A 20697-nucleotide genomic window follows, 5' to 3' on the forward strand; every position below is an offset into this window, starting at 1 on the left:
GGGTGAGGGGGATGCCACTGACATGTAGTGGGCAGAGGCCAGGGCCGCTGCCAAACATTCTGCCACACACAGGACAGTCCCCACCAGTCCCAAATACCAACATGGCTAAGACTGACAAATCCTTGGAATCCTGATTCAGCCTCAGGCCTTGATTCTGTGAAGGAAAAAAACAAAAAGGTAGGCATGGCACAAAACCTGTAATCCCAGCACCTGGAAGGCTGGAGTGGGAAGATGGAGAGTTGAAGGCCAGCATGGGCTATCTAGAGAGATCCTGGCCCAAACAGAAAGGAGTAGGGGGTATGATTCTGGTAGCAAGCAGTGTGTTTACTTTATAAACTCCAGGAGTCCATTCCAAGCTTTGAAAAAGTAAAGCAAGTGAAAATGAAAACTTCAGGTCCTTGGCTGGCAGCAGGCAGTCCATGTCACACCATGTGACAGCCACACGGGCCGGGTCTGGCCTACTTGGATGTGGGACAGTTTCCTTCCTGTTGGAGTTGTACTGGATGGAGCTGTGCTGGCTATGGGCACGTATTGTGTGTGTGTGTGTGTGTGTGTGTCTGTCCCAGGGCTTGAACTCTGGGCCTGGGCGCTGTCCCTCAGCTGCTTCTGCTCAAGGCTAGCGCTCTACCACTTGGAGCCACAGCGCCACTTCCGGCTTTTTCGGACTAATTTATTAGAGATGATTCTCCCGGGGTCTTTCCTTCCCAGGCTGGTTTTGAACCAGGATCCTCAGCTCAGCCTCCCGAGGAGCTGGGAGTACCGGCGCGGGCCGCGGGTGCCGGGGTTCGTTCACACTTCCAAACACTGCTTTCTAAGACAATGGAATTTCCTCATTTAACTGTAGCCCCGCCCCCTTGGTTTCGCCCTCGAAGCCACGCCCCCATCCGCGTGCGCACTCTCGGAGCTGTGGTACTGGAGCCCGGGCGGGGCTTCCCCGAGCGGAAGTGAGGCACGACGCATGTGCACCGAGGAGGTAGCAGGAAGGGACGGGGTGGGCCATCCGGCGGGCTGCTCTCACTTCCGGAAGCCGGGGCTGCCCAGCATGCTGGCGGAGTTAGGTCTGATCGGGACCATCGGCGAGGATGACGAGGTGCCGGTGGAGCCCGAGTCCGACTCCGGAGACGACGAGGAGGAGGTGTGGGGCGCGCGGGGCTGGCGCCCGGCCTCGGGCCGGTCCCGGCGCCTTGGGAAGGGCGGGACGCGTGGGGACAGGTCCCCTTGTCCTTCGGGAAAGGCCTCACGGGACCCCTCGGCTTCTCCCGGCCGAGCCCGGGCCCGCGCTCGGCCTGCCTGTCTAGTCCAGGCGAAGCCGTGCGGGGCCCCCGCCCCGTGCTGGCCACCCGCCCGCCCGTGCGTACCCCGGGCCGGGGCGCGGGGCAGCCGTGCTGTCCGCTGTGGGCGCGGGGCAGCCGAGGGGCGCCTTCCCCGAAGCTCACCGCGGCGTGTGGTGCTGCGGACGTTCAGCCGGGTGGCATGGAGAAGGTGCTTGCGGTCCTGACAGCCCCGCCGTTTGCCCTCATCGGCCGCCTGGCGCGGCCATTGCGACGGCCCCGAGCTCTGCAGAGCTCAGCCCTCATCTCACCTGGCCGTCTCAAGCCTGAGCCCGTGGTCATCTGGACAGTGTCCTCCTCCTCCTCCTCCTCACCCACCCAGGACTCCGCAAGCTCCCCCCTGAGCCTTTCCTAGGTCTCTGCCTTCCCACACTTCCACCTAGTCCAGGCCACCGCTGTGCCACCCCTCCAGGCCTCACATCCCTCATTTCCATCTCCTACTGAGTCCTTCACTTAAGCAGCAGAGTGAAGGATCAATATAAGCAGCTGGCCTCGACGCTGCTCAACAGCTAACGTTCCCTAGTTTTTTTTGTTTTTGTTTTCTTCCAGTCCTGGGCCTTGAATTCAGGGTCTTGGCACTCTCCTTGAGCTTCTTCTGTGCTCAAGACTATAGTGCTCTATCACTTTGAGTCACAGCGCTGTTTCTGGCTTAAATTTTTTTTTTTTTTTGTCGGTCGTGGGGCTTGAACTCTGGGCCTGGGCGCTGTCCCTCAGCTCTTCAGCTCAAGGCGAGCGCTCTACCACTTGAGCTACAGTGGCACTTCCAGTTTTCTGGTGGTTTATTGGAGATAGGAGTCTCACGGTCTCTCCTGCCCGGGCTGGCTTTGAACTGCGATCCTCAGATCTCAGCCTCCTGAGTAGCTAGGATTACAGGCGTGAGCCACCAGCGCCCGGCTGGCTTAAAAATTTTTATTAAAATTGTTATTGCAAAGATGATGTACTGGGGAATTACAGTTATATAAGTCAGGTAAAGAGTATGTTTCTTTTTGGACAATATCACCCCTCATTTCTGGCTCTTTGTTTTTTTGGGTCTGGTCGTGGGGCCTGAACTCTGGGCCTGGGTGCTGTCCCTCAGCTCTTCAGCTCAAGGCGAGCGCTGTACCACTTGAGCCGCAGCACCACTTCCGGCTTTTTTCTTTTTGCTTATGTGGTGTTGAAGAATCAAACCCAGGGCCTCAGGCATGCAAGGCAAGTGCTCTACCACTGAGCCACCTTCCCAGCCCCATCATTTCTAGCTTTTTGATAGTTAATTGGAGGTAAGAATCAAATGGATTTTCCTGGCTTTGAACCATAATCCTCAGATCTTTGCCTCCTGAGTAGATAGGGTTAAAGGCATGAGCCACTCATGCCCAGCTATGTGTCTTTTGGGCACCCCCCTTTCCTTCTTCCTGTCCTGCTGGTCTTCTGTCTCTGCCCCATCATCACCTGCCTCTCATCTTCCAGGGCCCCATTGTGCTGGGCAGAAAGCAGAAGGCCCTGCAGAAGAACCGCAGTGCTGATTTCAACCCTGACTTTGTTTTCACTGAGAAGGAAGGGATGTATGATGGCAGCTGGGCCCTGGCTGACGTCATGAGCCAGCTCAAGAAGAAGGTGAGGCTGACAGTGATAGACAGTGTCAGGTGTGTGGCCTGTTGAGGTTGGACAGTGGGTCTCAAGACCTAAGCCTGGGAGAGGAGGTCACAAAGAATCCATAGGATAAAATGCTATAAGGAGGATATTGCCTACTTTAAGGAGGAATGTTGGTTATTAGTCTATAAGTGACATTTAGAAGAAGAAGAAATATTTTAGTGCTTTTTTCCCCCCCATGATGGTCCTGGGGCTTGACCTCAAGGCCTGGGCACTGTCCTTGGGCATTTTTGCTGAAGGACAGCATTCTACCACTTGAGCCACAGCTTAACTTCTGATTTGTTGTTGTTGTATTAGTAGACTTAGGGACTGTTCTGTCTTGTCTCCTGTCCTAGCTGCCTTGAACCACCATGCTCTGATGTCAGCCTCCTTAGGTTTTCTTGTTCAAGGCTTGTGCTGTACCACTTCTGGCTTTTTGGTGGTCAGTTGGAAATAAGAATCCATTAGGATGGCCCATACTTTATTCTCTAGAGGACTTTGAACCACAGTCCTCAGAGTTTAACCTCTTTCTTTTTCTTTTTTTCTTTTTCTTTTTTTTCCTTTTTTGTCAGTCATGGGGCTTGAACTCTGGCCTGGTCACTGTCCCTCAGGTCTTCAGCTCAAGGTGGGCACTCTACCACTTAAGCCACAATGCCACTTCCACTTTTCTGGTGATTAGTTGGAGATCAGAGTCTCACAGACTTTCCTGCCTGGGCTGGCTTTGAACCATGATCCTAACATCTCAGCCTCCTGAGTAGCTAGGATTACAGGCCTGAGTCACCAGTGCCTGGCTTAGTTGTTTTATTTTTTTTTTTTGCCAGTCCTGGGGCTTGAACTCAGGGCCTGGGCACTGTCACTGAGCTTTTGCTCAAGGCTAGCCCTCTACTACTTGAGTTACAGTGCCACTTCTGGAAATTTTGTGTTTATGTGGTACTGAGGAATCAAACTCAGGGCTTCATGAATGCTAGGCAAGGACTATTACCACTAAATTCCCAGACCCAGGACTTTACCTCTTGAATACTGGTGAGTGGCTGTTGGTTATATCCTTTTTTTTTTTTTTGGCAGTTGTGGGGTTTGAATTCATGGCCTGGGCGATGTCCCTGAGCCTTTTTGTGTTCAAGGCTTGTGCTCTACCACTTGAGCCACAGTGCCACTTCTGGTTTTTGAGTGAGTAATTGAAGAAAGGAGTCTCATAGAGACTTTTCTGCTTGGGCTGACTTTGAACCATGTGTTCAGATCTCAGCCTCCTGAGTAGGTAGAATTACAGGTATGAGCTGCTGGTGCCTGAGTGGTTATATCTTTGAATATAATTTTTTTTTTTGGTCAGTAGTGGGGCTTGAACTCTGGGCTTGGGCACTGTCCCTCAGCTCTTCAGCTGAAGGGGAGCGCTATGGCTTGAGCCACAGAGCCACTTCCGGTTTTCTAGTGGTTTTATTAGAGATAAGAATCACCCGGACTTTCCTGCCCTGGCTGGCTTTGAATTGTGATCCTCAGATCTCAGCCTCCCAAGTAGCTAGGATTATAGGTGTGAGCCACCAGCGCCCGGGGATATAAATATTTTTAAAGGGGCTGGGAAGGTGGCTCAGGGGTAGAGTGCTTGCCTTGCATGCATGAGGCCCTGGGTTCGATTCCTCAGCACCACATAAGCAGAAAAAGCTGGAAGTAGTGCTGTGGCTCAAGTGTAGAGCACTAACCTTGAGCTGAAGAGCTGAGGGACAGCACCCAGGCCCAGAGTTCAGGCCCCACGACCCAAAAAAAAAAAAATTAAATAGTAACTACCTTCTAAAATGTGTGATTGTGGGGCTGGGAAGGTAGCTCAGTGGTAGAGTGCATGCCTTGCAAGCATGAGGCCCTGGGTTCGATTCCTCGGCACCATATAAACAGAAAAAGCCGGAAATGGCGCTGTGGCTCCAGTGGTAGAGCGCTAGCCTTGAACTGAAGAGCTGAGGGACAGCGCCCAGGCCCAGAGTTCAAGCCCCATGACCAACCCCCCTAAAAAAACATTTTGGGTTTTTTTTGGTATGTCTATCATGGGGCTTGAACTCAGGGCTTGGGCACTGTCCTTCGAACTCTTTGATGCTCAAGGCTAATGTCTATCACTTAGAGCCACAGTGACACTTCTGGTTTTCTGGTGGTTCATTGGAGATAAGAGTCTTGTGACTTTCCTACCAGGGCTGGCTTTGAATCCCAATCCTCACATCTCAGCCTCCCGAGTAGCTTGGATTACATGCAGGAACCCCCAGGGCCCAACTCTGACTGTGTTTCTTTTTCTTCTGTTGTTAAATGCAGAGAGCAGCCACTACATTAGATGAGAAGATTGAGAAGGTGCGGAAGAAAAGGAAAGCAGAGGTGAGAAAGGCAGGACCTGCTTCGGGTCGGGACCCTGAACCACCCCTGCCAGTTCCCTTTAAGCTCAATTGGAGGTTGGCAGGGCAGGGCCTTCTCTCTAGGAGCTTACCATTCACACTGCCTGAAATTTGTAGCCTGCCTGCCCAACCTGCCTAGTGCCTGCCTTCTTTTTTCTTTTACATTTATTGTTGGGCAGCTAGTACTGGGGCTTGAACTTAGGGCCTTGTTCTCTCCCTTAGTTAGTTTTTTTTTTTTTAACCTCTTGAGCCACAACTCTAGTTCTAGCTTTTTGCTGGTTAATTGGAGTGAAGAGTCTCACAGACCTTTCTGCCTGGGCTGGCTTTGAACTATCTTCTTCAGATTTCAGCCTCTGGAATAGTTAGGATTATAGGCGTGAGCTACCAGTGCCTGGCTATCCAATCTTTATTTAAATTCATTTCCCAGGAGAAAGAAGTCAAGTCTGGGAAGTCAGAGGAGAAAGAAGCTGGGGTGGGCGGTGGCCTAGAGGAGCAGGAGGACGGGGAAGGGGGAAAGGATGAAGACTCTGCCGAAGAAGAGTCAGAGACTGACTACTCCTCAGCTGACGAGAAAGTCCTCACCAAAGCAGGTACGTACTGCCCTGCGGTCAGACTTAGCCAGGAAGGAAAGTCTGTGTCTTCACCTTGTGACCATTGCTGCCTCCTCTGCATGGAGTGTCTCTCTTCTGTGCTGTGACTCTTTTCTGCCTTGGCTTCCCTCTTAGGGGCTGTGTCTGCTTGTCACACTTTGCAGGCAGTGCACACAAGTACCAGGTTCATCTGTGCAACTATGGAGTAGTGCTCAGTATTTCTTTGTGTTTGTGTGTGGTGGTACTGGGGCTTGAACTCAGGATTTCACACTCTCCCTTAGCTTTTTATTCAAAGCTGGCACTTGACCATTTGAGCTACAACTCCACTCTAGCTGTTTGTGTGGATGGGTGGGTATGGGTGTGGGTGTGGTTAATTGGAGATCAGAGTTTTATAGATTTTCCTGCCTTGGTTGGCTTTGAACCACAATCCTTAGATCTTAGCCTCCTGAGTAGCTAGGATGTCAGGTGTGATTCACTGGAACCTGGCTTTCCGTATTTTTTTTTCTTTCTGGAAGAAATCATGATGAATTGTTATGTAGTAACATAGTACAGTGTCAAATACCTGGTCTCTGGAACATACCTGCCAATTTCCTTCCTGTCTGACTGACCCTTGTGGCTATAGAATCCTGGCAGTACCAAAGGCCGGGTCAGAAGCCCCTTGTAGGTTGCTTTGAGGCTCAGTGAGTCAGTCCTCATTAGAGGCCTTAAAACAGGTGCCCAGCCATCCTTGCTCTGTGTTTCTTGGTAGATACACTCAAAGTAAAGGAGCGGAAGAGGAAGAAGAAGGGACAGGTGAGTGTGGGCTTGTGAATCTGTTTTAGTAACGGGAAAGGCTTTTAAGGTTATTGGTTTGCTTCACTGCCTTCTCCTTGTCTGTCTTTTGACTGCTTGCGTAGGAAGCAGGAGGATTCTTTGAAGATGCCTCTCAGTACGACGAAAGCCTCTCCTTCCAGGACATGAACCTGTCCCGGCCCCTTCTGAAGGTAGTGACCCCACCTAGGCTCCCTGTTCCCCGTTTTGCCTCCTTCACCTCTGCTGTCCTCTCAGCTTCCAGAGCCCTTGTGGCTTCCACGTTTACTTGGGCTAAAAGTAGAGTTCTTAGCCAGGTGCCATTGGCTCACGCCTGTAAGCCTAGCTACTCAGGAAGCTGCGATCTGAGGATCGCAGTTCAAAGCCAGTCCCGGCAGGAAAGTCTGTGAGACTCTTATCTCCAAGAAACCACTCAGAAAACAGGAAGTGGTGCTGTGGCTCAAGTGGTAGAGCTCTCAACTTCAGCTGAAGAGCTGAGGGACAGTGCCCAGGCCCAGAGTTCAAGCCCACAACGGACCAAAATAAATTAATAAATAAAATAGTGGAGTCCCTTCCAGGACATCCCTTAGCCCCCATTCCTCCCTCCTCACACTGTCCTTGCTGGCCCTCAGACAGATCAGGCATCTTCTTCCTCAGGGCCTTTGTACTTGCTGTTGCCTCTGGAAGATTCCTCTTCCAGGAGTCAGTTGGGGTACTCAGTCTTGGGGATCAGTGGCACCTTCCCCTTTCCTGCTGACTTCATTTCTGCACTTTTTGTTGATAGCATTTATCGCCATGTGACAGTTGTTTATCTTTTGATCTGTTTTGTTTTTTGGCAATATGGAGGGTTTTGAATTTAGGGCCTTGCACTTGCTAAGCAGGGGTCTACCACTTGACCCATGCTTGCAATCATTTTTGATTTAGTTATTTTTTTTCCTCTGGACCAGCTTAGTCCTTGATCTTTCCTGTGTGGCTTTGGTGACCGAAGCCTCCCTTCCACACCAGCACACCGTGCTTGTTAGTTGGGATGATGTCTAACAGTTTTCCAAGGCTGGCTCTTGATCTCTTCTCCTCTGTAGTCATAAGCCACTGTGTCTGCCCTTCAATCTGTTTCTTTTTTTTTCTTTTTTTTGGGGTCCAGTCGTGGGGCCTGAACTCTGGGCCTGGGTGCTGTCCCTCAGCTCTTCAGCTCAAGGCTAGCACTCTACCACTTGAGCCACAGTGCCACTTCCGGTTTTTTTCCTTTTTGCTTATGTGGTGCTGGGGAGTTGAACCCAGGGCCTCAGGCATGCAAGGCAAGCGCTCTACCACTGGAGCCACCTTCCCAGCCCTTAGTCTGTTTCTTTCTACTCGACTATGAGATTCCTTGGAGAGGCAGGGCTTTTCTTTTGCTTCCTGCTCTGTTCTGAGTGCTCAAGTAGTGCCTTGTGCTGGGTCCCTCAGTTCAAGTGGGTGAATGGATGCCAGGGACCACTGAGGGTTACTGCTTACCTGGCCACCACTGGGTTTACTCCTTGTTCAACCCCTCACTGCCTACTTAGATTCGCTTGTCTTTTCTCCTGAGGCCATTACAGCCATGGGCTTCAAGCAGCCCACCCCGATCCAGAAAGCCTGCATTCCCGTAGGTCTGCTAGGGAAAGACATCTGCGCATGTGCAGCCACCGGGACAGGTGAGAGCAGCGGACGGGGCGCGTGACATTGCCACTCCCACAGAAGGGCTCCAGGTTGACTTCACAAAAGGCCCTCTCACTAAACAGACTTGGCATAATAAATTATGCAGGTCCCTAGCCATTCCCACACAGTGAGAGCAAACGAGGACACTCTCAGGAGAGGAACAGATAGGTGCAATGTCTGTGTGCATCTGACCATACACAATAATGTCTATTGAAATGAATTTCAGGAAATGAAAATGAGTTGGTTTTTTTTTTTAGCTATTGTGTTTTCTTTCTTTTTTGTTCTGTTTGCTCATTTATATGTCTTTGGGAATGTAAGGGCAAACACAGAAATAGAGGGACAAAGGGTAAACAAACTGGGCGCCAGTGGCTCATGCCTGTAATCCTAGCCACTTAGGAGGCTAAGATCTGAGGATTGTGGTTCAAAACCAGCCCAGGCAGGCAAGTCCATGAGACACTTATCTCCAGTTAACCACCAGAAAACTGGAAGTGACAGTGTGGCTCAAGTGGTAGAATGCTGGCCTTGAGCTGAAGAGCGCAGGGACAGCACCCAAGGTTCAGAGACCAAAAAAAAAGGGGGGGGTGATGAACAAATACAACAATGGTACTCGCTGGACACTACATTGAAAATGAACTATACAACTTGTTGGTGAGATGTATTCTTTCCTAGATGGTGTTTGAAGGCACACTAAGTTGTCTCACTCTCCCCTGGGCAGACATGAGGGTTTCCCATGCTCAGGTGGAGATTCTCACCCTTTCCCCCTCATCCCGTTGCCTCCTTCCAGGTAAAACCGCAGCCTTCGCCCTCCCTGTCTTGGAGCGTCTCATCTACAAACCCCGCCAGGCCCCCGTCACCCGTGTGCTGGTGCTGGTTCCCACCCGCGAGCTGGGCATCCAGGTCCACTCAGTCACCAGGCAGCTGGCTCAGTTCTGCAGCATCACCACCTGCCTGGCTGTGGGTGAGTTTCTGGCCCCCAGGCTTGAGATGTGATGATGATGGATATCAGGAGAGGCCTTGTATTGATTGAATCTACTTAGAAATGGGTTGTCATTTCCATAGCAGACAAGAAGGGTGCAGGGAATGTGTGTGTGTAGACTTCAGTGAGACAGTCTTGAAAAATGAAACTTTAAAAATATGAAAATTTGTCCAGTGCTGGTGGCTCACACCTGTAATCCTAGCTACTCAGGAGGATGAGATCTGAGGATCGAGGTTCAAAGCCAGCTCCAGCAGAAAAGTGAGACTTTTATCTCCACTTACCCAGAAAACACTTCCAGAAAACCGGAAGTGGCGCTATGGCTCAAGTGGTAGAGCACTACCCTTGAGCAGAAGAGCTCCGGGACAGCACTCAGGCCCAGAGTTCAAGACTCACAACAGCCACAAAATCAATAAAACTATGAAAACATTTCCTGGTATTAAACCCATTTAGGCTTGCATTTCTTCCTGACATGAAAAGTGAGTCAGCTAGCCGGACACCCGTGGCTCACACCGGTAATCCTAGCAACTCAGGAGGCTGAGATCTGAGGATCATGGTTCAAAGCCAGCCCGGGCAGGAAAGTCTGTAAAACTCCTATCTCCAATAAATCACTAGAAAACCAGAAAATGGCGCTATGGCTTAAGCACTAGAGTGCTTGCCTTGAGCTGAAGTGTGCAGGGACAGTGCCCAGGCCCAGAGTTCAAGCCCCGTGACTGACAAAAAAAAAAAAGGCACAAAAAAATGAGTCAGCTATTATTTGGGGCGGAATTCTATAGGTTAAGTGGGATCTCTCCTGGGTCTTACCCTCCTATGCCATCAGGAGTTGAAGGTGACTAGTCATGTGCAGAGGTAGCTGCTTCCGGTCCCTGGATTTTGTGGTCATTCTCTTCTGATATCTCGATGCGTTTAAAACCCACGTAGGCCAGTCTGTCCTGTTCTTGGGCACGTAGCATGAGCCCAAGGCTGGTGGTGTGTGTTCAGTCAGCTCTGATGACTGCCTGGACACTGGCTCCCTTTGCAGGAGGCCTGGATGTGAAGTCTCAGGAAGCGGCGCTGCGGGCAGCCCCCGATGTGCTCATCGCCACCCCAGGCCGACTCATCGATCACCTCCACAACTGTCCCTCCTTCCACCTCAGCAGCATCGAGGTGCTCATCCTGGATGAGGCCGACAGGTGTGCCTAAAGCGTCAGACTTGAGAGCTGCCCCTGCTTCCTGTGGCTCTCAGCCTGTGTGTGACCCGCTTCACCACCCACATGGGCCTCTGGGCAGGTTGAGTCCCATTTTGTGGCCCGTTTTCTCTTTCTGCAAGAGGGTTAAGACAAGCGAGGTCAAGCGTGGGTTCTGCCACTTTCTCAGATGTGCAATGGTCCCTGAGGTCTCAACCTTGTCTGGTTTGTACCCAGAGACAAGGACAGTCACCGCCTCTCTGTGATGAGGTACCACCCCCAGGATCGGGGTGCCCTCTTAGCTCCGTCCCTCTATCCCACCACCCCTTCCCTCTACTTCTCTCGTGTGTACCTTGTGCTCACCTCTTGCATGTCTGAGCTGGGTGAGTGGGACTCATGCTGGATATGGGGTTGGGGTGGGTGCAGTCAGCTCAGAGCAGGCTAAGTGTCACGCACAAGGGAGCATCAAGACCAAACAGGCCTTCACAAGCCTCTGACCCTCATGCCTTTCCAGTCATGGGGCTTGAACTCTAAGCCTCTTTGCTGTCCCTGAGTTTTTATGCTTAAGGCTAGGACTCTACCACTTTGAGCCATAGCTCTATTTCTGGTTTCCTGATGGTTCATTGGATATATGAGTCTCATGGACTTTCCTGCCCAGACTGAATAGCTAGGATTACAAAGCCATGAGAGGAGAGCCAGGGTGTGAACAAGGCTGAGGAGGATCTTCTAGAGGAGATAGTTCCCACTCAGGAGTTCCAGTTATTCCATGTCATTTTCTGGGTTGAGGGAGTTGGGGTGTGGTCTGCTCTCGCACTGTCGTGTCTTGGGTGTGATGATGATGTCGTTGTCCTCCAGTGTGTGTGGGGACATTTGGGGTGAGGTATCTGATACCCGCTTTACAGACAGCGCCACACACAAGGAGGCAGACAATATGGCATAATGATTCTTTTTTTGGGGGGGGGGCGTGGGGGGGGGGGTCCAGTCGTGGGGCCTGAACTCTGGGCCTGGGTGCTGTCCCTCAGCTCTTCAGCTCAAGGCTAGCGCTCTACTACTTGAGCCACAGCGCCACTTCCGGCTTTTTTTCTTTTTGCTTATGTGGTGCTGAGGAATCGAACCCAGGGCCTCGGGCATGCAAGGCAAGCGCTCTACCACTGAGCCACCTTCCCAGCGCCGGCATAATGATTCTTGATGAGTCTTGTTGGAGAGAGAGTAGAATTACAGTAAACATCATCATAAATAAAGTAGAAGAGTCCTCAGTGCAGGGCAGCCTGTGACAGCAGCCACGGGTCAAAGTGGATTCCTGGTCCTCACCACACACACTGCCTCTGTGCCCACAGGATGCTGGATGAGTACTTCGAGGAGCAGATGAAGGAGATTATCCGTATGTGCTCACATCACCGCCAGACCATGCTTTTCTCGGCCACCATGACAGATGAGGTGGGTCCTGGGGCGGCGGTGGGTCGGGTGTGCACGGGGGTCTGATGAGGCTCCCCCCACTTTCTGGCCAGCCCTGTGGCCTCCTTCCCTACATCCTCACACAGAGCTGAGCATCTGGGGCTTTGCTCTGCAGGTGAAAGATCTGGCATCGGTCTCCTTGAAGAATCCCGTTCGGATATTTGTGAACAGCAACACAGATGTGGCTCCCTTCCTGCGGCAGGAATTCATACGGATCCGGCCTAACCGAGAAGGGGATCGGGAAGCCATTGTGGCAGGTGAACCTCAGGGCAGGCCTGGGCCCTTGGCTGCAGGAGTCTGTGCACATGAGAGCCCTTGGCTTGTGCCCTCTTGCCTCCTGTATTCAGTCTCACTGAGCCTCAGCGCCATCAGCCACGCCATCACTCTCCTGAGTCCTTGCTCACCCCCCGCCCCCCGCCCCTCCCTCCTACTCTGCAGCCTCCGTCCTCCCGAACCCCCACGCACTGCCAGTCACTGCACATGCCCATTCTGCAGTGTGTTGCCTGGACGGTTGCCTCAGCTCCTTGCTCTTCCCGCTTCTGCATGGCCCTCTATTCCTTTCTTCACACTGCAGATCCTTCCATGCGCTTGTCCTTACTTCACTTCCTGGGATGGCATCCCACCAGAGTCCATAACAAGTGCCCAGATCACACCATCTCAGCCTGCTCTGCCTTGCCCTATCAAGCTCATTCCTGCCTCTGCCTCCTCAACATTTGCTTTCTTGTGCCTGGCCTCTTCCCCTTGATCTTCTTGTAGCTATCCTGCCTTGTCATCAGCGTAGTCCCATCTTCAGAGAAGCCGTCGCTCTCTGCTCCTACCCTCCTTTCCATAGTCAAGACATTTGCCACCTCGAGGATTGGCTTTGCCCTTGCGTGGGAGCTCCTCGGGGCAGGGCTGGGCCTGTCTGCCCAGTGCTGGCTCAACTCTTCTCCCCTCCAGCTCTGCTGACGAGAACCTTCCCTGACCACGTGATGCTGTTCACCCAGACCAAGAAGCAGGCGCACCGCATGCATATCCTGCTTGGGCTCCTAGGCCTGCAGGTGGGCGAGCTCCACGGCAACTTGTCTCAGACGCAGCGGCTGGAGGCACTCCGGTACTGTTTGGGGTGGGGCTACAGCTCCCCCACCTTCCCTGGAAGGTCCCCAGAGGGCTTCTTCTCTTCACTGTGGGGAAATAGGTGCCTGGGCATTAGGCTAGAGCTGTAGAGGGGACATAGCTGCCTTGATACTGTCTTAAACAGTTGAGTGGAAGCCGGGCGCTGGTGGCTCACGCCTGGAATCCTAGATAGTCAAAAGCTGAGATCTGAGGATCGCCGTTCAAAGCAGGCAGGAAAGTCCATGAGACTTTCATCTCCAATTAACCACCAGAAAACTGGGAGTGGCGGTGTGATTTAAGTGGTAAGAGTTCTTGCCTTGAGCTGAAGAGCTCATTGACAGCACCCAGGCCCTGAGTTCAAGCCCCACAACTGACAAAGTGAAAAAACAAAACAGTTGAGTGGAAGATGTGCATACTTCTGCACCTCCTGTCCAGCTGCTTGCAAGGCTGAGGCAGGAGGATCACTAAGCAAGAACCTGTCTCAACATTTGTTTTTGTTTTGGTTAGTCATGAGGCTTGAACTCTGGGCCTGGGTGCTGTCCTTCAGCTCTTCCGCCACTTCCAGTTTTCTGGTCATTTATTGGAGATAAGACTCTCATGGACTTCCCTGCCCAGGCTGGCTTTGAACCACGATCCTCAGATCTTAGGTTCCTAAGGAGCAAGCATCATAGGCGTGAGCTACCAGTGCCTGCCTTCAACATTTTTGTTCGTTTTTTTTGCCAGTCCTGGGGCTTGAACTCAGGGCCTGGGCACTGTCCCTGAGCTTCTTTTACTCAAGGCTAGCATTCTACAACTTGAGCCACAGTGCCACTTCTGGCTTTTTCTGTGTATGTGGGACTGAGGAATTGAACCCAGGGTTTCATGCATGCTAGGCAAGCACTCTACCACTAAGCCACATTTTTCTTTTTGGTTGGGTGTGGTGGTGCACAGTTATAATCCCTGCCCTCAGGAGGCGGGAGAAACGTGAATTTGAGACAACACGGTCTGTGTGGTGAGGCCTTGAGCACTGTTAGGCGAGATCCTAGACTCACGTAGAGCTCTACCTTCCTCTTTGTGGAAGATGGCCAGGATGCTCTTCCAGAGAGGGAGCTGCTGAGGAGGGCCATGACTGTCCCTGAGCAGTGCCACACCTGGCCGAGGGAAGGCTGTGGGCGGCTCCTACTCTCCGGGAGGCAGGCAGAGATGAGGGCCAACTGATGGCTGGGCCAGCATTTAGAGCCTGTGCTCCTCTCTGGGCGGGGCCGGGGCTGAGCTCCATCGCTAGTACCCACCGTGCCATAGAAAATAAATCTGTCCCCACAGTGATGCTGTTCCTGAGCTGGTTTGAGTGTTCTCAGTGCTGCTGGCTCGCACTCTCGGCATGTGTTGACTCAGGCCTGAACAAGTCCCTCTGTGGCTCTTTCTCCAGGCGCTTTAAAGATGAACAAATTGACATCCTTGTGGCCACAGATGTGGCAGCCCGTGGACTTGACATCGAGGGGGTCAAGACGGTGAGCCGGTCCTCCCCCTCGCTCCTGGTAGCTTTGCGCTGCTGTCACCCTTGGCCGGCGTGATAGGCGCTCATTTCTGACCTTCCAGGTCATCAACTTCACCATGCCCAACACCGTGAAGCACTACGTGCATCGAGTGGGGCGGACAGCCCGCGCTGGCAGGGCTGGGCGTTCTGTGTCTCTGGTGGGGGAAGAAGAGCGGAAAATGCTGAAGGAGATCGTGAAGACTGCCAAGGCCCCTGTGAAGGCCCGGATCCTTCCCCAAGGTGCGTAGGCTCCTTCCTGGGGACCACGAGAGAGCAGCACGTTAGGAAAGTTGCCAGGGACAAGCCTCAGCAGCTGCGGGAGCCGAGGCTGCTCAGCCATCACTGACTATTAGGCAGTGAGTCCCACACCTAGGACAAGAACAAGCTTGGTGTGTGAGCAACTGGGAAGGAGGACTGGGGGCCCTGGGAAGAGTGAGCTTGAGGCAGGCAGGGGACAGTGCCATTCTTAGAGGAGATTGGATGAGTCCCAGAGCAACAGGAAGACTTAGAGCAGTTTTGGTGGTGGTGATGGGGGTGGTGGTGGTGGTTTTGAGGCAGGGTCTAGCCATGTTGTCCAGGCTGTCCCTGAACTCCAGGCTCACGAGCTCCCATCTCAGAGTCAGAGTAGCTGAAACTATAGCTATGCACTACGCCCTGATCTTAGGAGAAAAACCATATTTTCCAATACCAGTAGGTGAATGTCTACCTAAATTTTACTGGTGAAGACAGTATTTATGTTCACATTTATTTATTTATTTGTTTTTTATTGTGAAAATACTGTACAGAGGGGTTACAATTACATGGGCAAGATAATGAGTACATTTCTTATCAAGCATTGTAGCCTCCTCCTTTGTTTCCCCTTCTCATCCCTTCCCATCCTCCCCCCTCCCAGACCCCCCACCCAATCCTCTCCACCCCGCTTATTTATTTTAATCTGTCATGGGGCTTGAACTCTGGGTCTGGGTGCTGTCCCTGAGCTCTTCTGTTCAAGGTGAGTACTCTCTACCACTTGAGCCACAGCGCCACTTCCATTCTTCTGGTGGTTCCTTGGAGATAAGAGAATCACACTTTCCTGCTGGGGCTGGCTTTGAACCAAGATCCTCAGATCTCAGCCTCCTGAGTAGCTAGGATGACAGGCGTGAGCCACTGGCGCACTTCACTTTTATTTTAAAATCCTATTTTTAAATTTTATTTATATATATTTTTACCAGTCTTGGGGCTTGATCTCAGAGCCTGTGCACTGTCCTTGAGCTTCTTTTGCTCAAGGCTAGCCCTCTACCACTTGAGCCACAGCGCCACTTCTAGCTTTTTTCTGTTTATGTGGTATTGAGAATCAAACCCAGAGCTTCATGTATGCTGGCAATCATTCTACCACTCAGCCACATTCCTAACCCATCTATTTTTCTTTATTGGTCATGGAGCTTGAACTCAGGGCCTGGGCACTGTCTTTGAGTTCTTTTTGCTCAGGGCCAGTGCTCTACCACTTTGAGCCACAGTGCTACTTCTGGTTTTTGAGTGGTTAGTTGGAGACTCATGTCTCATGGGGACTTTTCTCTCCAGGTTGCCTTCAAACCATGATCCTCAGAACTCAGCCTCCTGAGTAGCTAGGATTACAGGAGTGTGCCACCGGCACTGGCAAAATCCTCTGTATTCTCTTCCCTTCAGATGTGATCCTCAAGTTCCGGGACAAGATTGAGAAGATGGAGAAAGATGTGTATGCGGTGCTGCAACTGGAGGCGGAGGAGAAGGAGCTGCAGCAGTCAGAGGCCCAGGTTTGTAGCAGGGGCCAACAGCTGCCTCCAGAGGTGCTCTTGGCAGCGGAGCTGTGTGCAGTGGGGCCTGCCTGCCGCTCTAGGGACTGGCAAGCATCCTTGCTCTATCCCCACAGATCAGTACTGCAAAGCGGCTCTTGGAGAAGGGGCAGGAGGCAAAAGAGCAGCAGCCAGAGAGGAGCTGGTTCCAGACCAAAGAAGAGAGGAAGAAGGAAAAAAGTATGTCAGAGTTGTTCCTCAGAAAACTTCACATTAGTGTTGAGCTTGGTGGTATCCACCTGTAATCAAGGCCTTAGGAGATCCCAATACACAGCCACAACAGCCACACACTGTCAGAGGAGCAGACTGTCATGATTGTTTATAGCCTTATACACACGCCGGTCTACAACAGAACGAGTGTGGACATGATTATCCCCAAGTGTGGAACTATAGGTCAGGGTGTGCTCATCTCATTATGGCAGAGATTTTCAAAACTACCCTCCAGGGCTGGGAAGGTGGCTCAGTGGTAGAGCGCTTGCCTTGCATGCATGAGGCCCTGGGTTCGATTCCTCAGCACCACATAAGCAAAAAGAAAAGAGCTGGAAGTGGCGCTGTGGCTCAAGTGGTAGAGTGCTAGCCTTGAGCTGAAGAGCTGAGGGACAGCGCCCAGGCCCAGAGTTCAGGCCCCACAACCGGACCCAAAAAAACAAACAAAAACTACCCTCCATACCGGTACACCAGCAATTTGAGAAATACTGCCTAAGCTTGATGGCACAAAAAATAATAAGGGCATTATATGTATATGTATGTATGTATGTATGTCTTTACATTAAACAGTTGTAGCCAGGTGCCAGTCACTCACATCTGTAATCCTAGCTACCGAGGAAGCAGTACTGAGGATTGAGGGTTGGAGCCAGTTTAGGCAGGGAAATCTGTGAAACGTTTTGTGTGTGTGCATGTTTTTTTTTTTTTTGGCCAGGCCTGGGGCTTGAACTCAGGGCCTGGGCACTGTCCCTGAGTTTTTTTGTTTTTGTTTTTGGTCGTGGGGCTTGAACTCTGGGCCTGGGCACTGTCCTTGCGCTCTTCAGCTCAAGGTGAGTGCTCTACCACCTAAGCTACAGCGCCACTTCCGGTTTTCTACTGGTTTATTGGAGATAAGAATTTCATGGACTTTCTGCCTGGGCTGGCTTTGAACCGAGATCCTCACATCTTAGCCTCCTGAGTAGCTAGGATTATAGGCATGAGCCACCGGCGCCCAGCTACTCCTGCTTTTTGTGTTTATGTGATCCTGAGGAATCGAACCCAGGGCTTTAGGCATGCTAGGCACTCTACCATTAAGCCACATTCAATGGGCTCTGTCCCCGAGCCTCTCTGCTCAAGGCTAGTTCTCTACCGCTTGAGCCACAGCAACACTTTTTTTTTTTTTTTTTGGGTCTGGTTCTGGGGCCTGAACTCTGGGCCTGGGCGCTGTCCCCCAGCTCTTCAGCTCAAGGCTAGCCACAGCACCACTTCCGGCTTTTCTTCTTTTTACTTATGTGGTGCTGAGGAATCAAACCCAGGGCTTCATGCATGCTAGGCAGGGACTCCACCACTGAGCCACATTCTCAGCCCCAATCTGTGAAACTCTTACCTGTGAAACTCTTGGAAGCCCCAAGTCCACGCCTTAGTAAAGGTATGCATGTGTGCTCTCTCACACTCACACACACACACACATGTACACACGCGCGTGCGCGGTAATTTTCTGGGCGGGAGGAGATGGAGTATAGGAGTAAGCCACAGCTTCATCTTCTGCCACGTGTCAGACGGGCATGCTTTTGGTGGGCTGCAGGCAGTCCCCAGCAGCAGTGGTTGTCATTGCAGACAGTTCTGTAGTGCCAGACAGGGCACTGCATACTCCCTGCAATCTCCTTTGCTTCTCATCCCAGTTGCCAAGGCCCTGCAGGAGTTTGACCTGGCTCTAAGAGGCAAGAAGAAAAGGAAGAAGTTCATGAAGGATGTGAAGAAAAAGGGGGAGATGACAGTGAGTGTCCCCCCTTTAAGGTCCTGTCCCCCTGCACTGGGGCCCAGCCGCCTGCTGTGTTGGGCACTCAGTGCTCCCTTCTCCCCAGGCAGAGGAAAGGTCCCAGTTTGAAATCCTCAAGTCACAGATGTTTGCTGAGCGCTTGGCCAAGAGGAACCGCAGAGCCAAGCGGGCCAGGGTGATGCCCGAGGAAGAGCCGGCCAAAGGCCCGGGTAGGAGAGCAGGGAGCCCTCCCTCAAATCTGCTATGGGCAGGGAAACACACGGGGGTAGACAGTCGCTGACTTTTTTTGAGTAAGGGTATGTTCTGGTGTATTAGGTCTGAGGGTGGAGTTTGGAGACCAAGTCTTTCCTTACTGGCTGCTTGAAGGAGGAGCTGGCTGGGAGGATGGAGTGAAGACTGTTTAGGACTGTGAGTGACATATTATTTCTGTGCATAGCTAAGAAGCAGAGGAAGATCTCAGTGTTTGATGAAGAGCTCACCAACACCAGCAAGAAGGCCCTGAAACAGTATCGAGCTGGGTAGGGTTGTCACTGAGCCCTTGGCACTCCATTTGCTTCCCGGTCCCTCCCAATCAAAGGGCAGGCCTGACCTTTGGGGGCTGTGTGTCATCCTGAGGCACCCAGGGCTCTTCCAGGGCTGCAGGTGGGGGTAGGGGTGGGGTAGGGCGGGGTGTGCACCTGTCCTAAGCCCGCCTCTCCTCTCATAGCCCTTCCTTTGAAGAAAGGAAACAGTTGGGTCTGCCCCACCAGAGGAGAGGAGGAAACTTCAAATCTAAGTCCAGGTGAGATGTTGGAGAGCAAGGGTTGTACTTACGGGGCTGGAGAAGAGCTGTCACACCATTCCAGCTGCTTGGGCTTGGGGCTCATGGTCAAGCACTTGCCTGGCAAGAAAGGGAGCTGCTGCCTCCTCTTTCTGGTTTTAACTGCTGCTGGTTGTCTTCACAGGTATAAGAGGAAGAAGTAGCCGTAGCTGCCTGGACTTCTACTTGGGAAGTTGTCTTGATCTGTTTTTTTTTTTTTTTTTCTTTTGTAAGAAGTTCTTGAAAGTTTTTATGTATTTTAAAAAAAAGGAAATAAAGAAGTTCTTTTTCTCCTGTAAGCAGCCTGAGATGACCTGTGGAAATGGTTTGCTACTCATGACCCAGAAAACCCCACAGAAGCCAGACACTGGTGGCTCACGCCTGTATTCCTAGTTAGGAGGCTGAGATATGAGGATCACAGTTCAAAGCCATCCTGGACAGGAAATTCCTGGAGACTCTTATCTCCTGTTAACCACCAGGAAACTGCAAGTGGCGCTGTGGCTCAAGTGGTAGAGCGCTAGCCTTGAGCTGAAGAGCTGAGGGACAGCGCCCAGGCCCCGAGTTGAAGCCCCAAGCACGTGTGTACACGTGCGTGTGCACGCACACAGCTGAGTGCAGCTGCCTGCAGTCCTCAGCTGAGATCTGACGGCGATCACAGTTTGAAAAGCCAGCCCCGAGTTCAAGCCTGGCACAAAAATCAAAATGGGGAAAAAACATTGGATGCAGTGATCAGCCCAAGCTGACCCTGGCATAGAGTAAGACCTATTCAGAACATAACGAAAGGCCTCCCACTGACTGATTTTAAAAATTGAAAAAGGCTAGCTAGGACACTGTGTGTAACCTTTTCCTGGGCGTAGCTATAGCACCTTCCTTGATTACCTGTCAAAGAAGCATGCTAAAGATTTTGGTAGGGTAAGAAACCAGCTGAAGTCGTCTGGCTGGAGCACCGCCCCCAAAACACTGGGCAGCACGAGTTTTGCTGGCAGAGGCACTGGTGTGCAGTGAGAAGTTCGCTGGCTCTGCAGGCAAGGGGAGCAGCGCAAGCCAAGACTGATGGCCACGGTGGCTGTGCACGGGGCAGGAGCCCACTGCACCTTGCCAGGACGTGTGTGGGTGGGCTGCAAGCCACAGGAGCCCCAGCAGCAGACCCTTGTGAGAGCCAGCCTCGGCCCTCTGGAGGGAGCCACAGGGCATCCTGTAGGCAGGCTGGCTCATACTCTGGGTGGTCTTAGGGAGCTTGTGCACCACACATCCTCGTGTGTTCATAGCTACTCAAACCTTACCAGAAGCCACCACAGGTCCCACTCAGAAGACGGAGTCTCACTAGGGGTAAAGGCCTGCTGTGGAGAGACCCTTAAGCAGGTCTTGTGGGCTCAAAACAAGCCAAGTGCTGCATTCTACTGAAGGGTGTATATTTTGCTTGTGCAGACAATCTAGGAGAACTGGAAGGAAACACTTCGTGTAGGTTTGAGAGCATTATGGCCCCACTGCAGACGGAGCCGGCCCCGGGCCCTCACTGCACCCGCCTCTCAACGTTCCACTGACATGGACCAACCACCAAGGC

At 52.0% G+C, this 20697-nt stretch overlaps 1 protein-coding gene across 1 annotated transcript; it reads left to right on the forward strand.

The window, feature by feature from the left end:
- Positions 1-1016: 1016 nt before the first annotated feature.
- Ddx27 (DEAD-box helicase 27) lies at positions 1017-19435 on the forward strand. The gene is made up of 21 exons (XM_042702192.1): positions 1017-1135; positions 2775-2921; positions 5226-5285; positions 5730-5892; positions 6641-6684; positions 6789-6875; positions 8246-8351; positions 9140-9313; positions 10350-10500; positions 11832-11931; positions 12065-12206; positions 12889-13042; positions 14453-14534; positions 14623-14800; positions 16226-16332; positions 16449-16551; positions 18237-18331; positions 18420-18543; positions 18771-18852; positions 19041-19115; positions 19279-19435. The coding sequence occupies exons 1-21, from the start codon at positions 1043-1045 to the stop codon at positions 19295-19297; spliced, it is 2286 nt and encodes a 761-aa protein (XP_042558126.1). The 5' UTR covers positions 1017-1042; the 3' UTR covers positions 19298-19435.
- The last annotated feature ends 1262 nt before the right edge of the window (positions 19436-20697 follow it).

Source organism: Dipodomys spectabilis, unplaced genomic scaffold (genome assembly GCF_019054845.1).
Source record: "Dipodomys spectabilis isolate Male_0828 unplaced genomic scaffold, ASM1905484v1 ptg000317l, whole genome shotgun sequence".
Taxonomy (NCBI): domain Eukaryota; kingdom Metazoa; phylum Chordata; class Mammalia; order Rodentia; family Heteromyidae; genus Dipodomys; species Dipodomys spectabilis.

Excerpts from the sequence above, each read along its gene's own strand:
- Ddx27 (XM_042702192.1), top strand. The coding sequence starts at position 1,043 with ATGCTGGCGGAGTTAGGTCTGATCGGGACCATCGGCGAGGATGACGAG. Across the intron at positions 5,893-6,640 it reads GAAAGTCCTCACCAAAGCAG|ATACACTCAAAGTAAAGGAG; the intron begins GTACGTACTGCC and ends GTTTCTTGGTAG. Across the intron at positions 18,853-19,040 it reads CTGAAACAGTATCGAGCTGG|CCCTTCCTTTGAAGAAAGGA; the intron begins GTAGGGTTGTCA and ends CTCCTCTCATAG.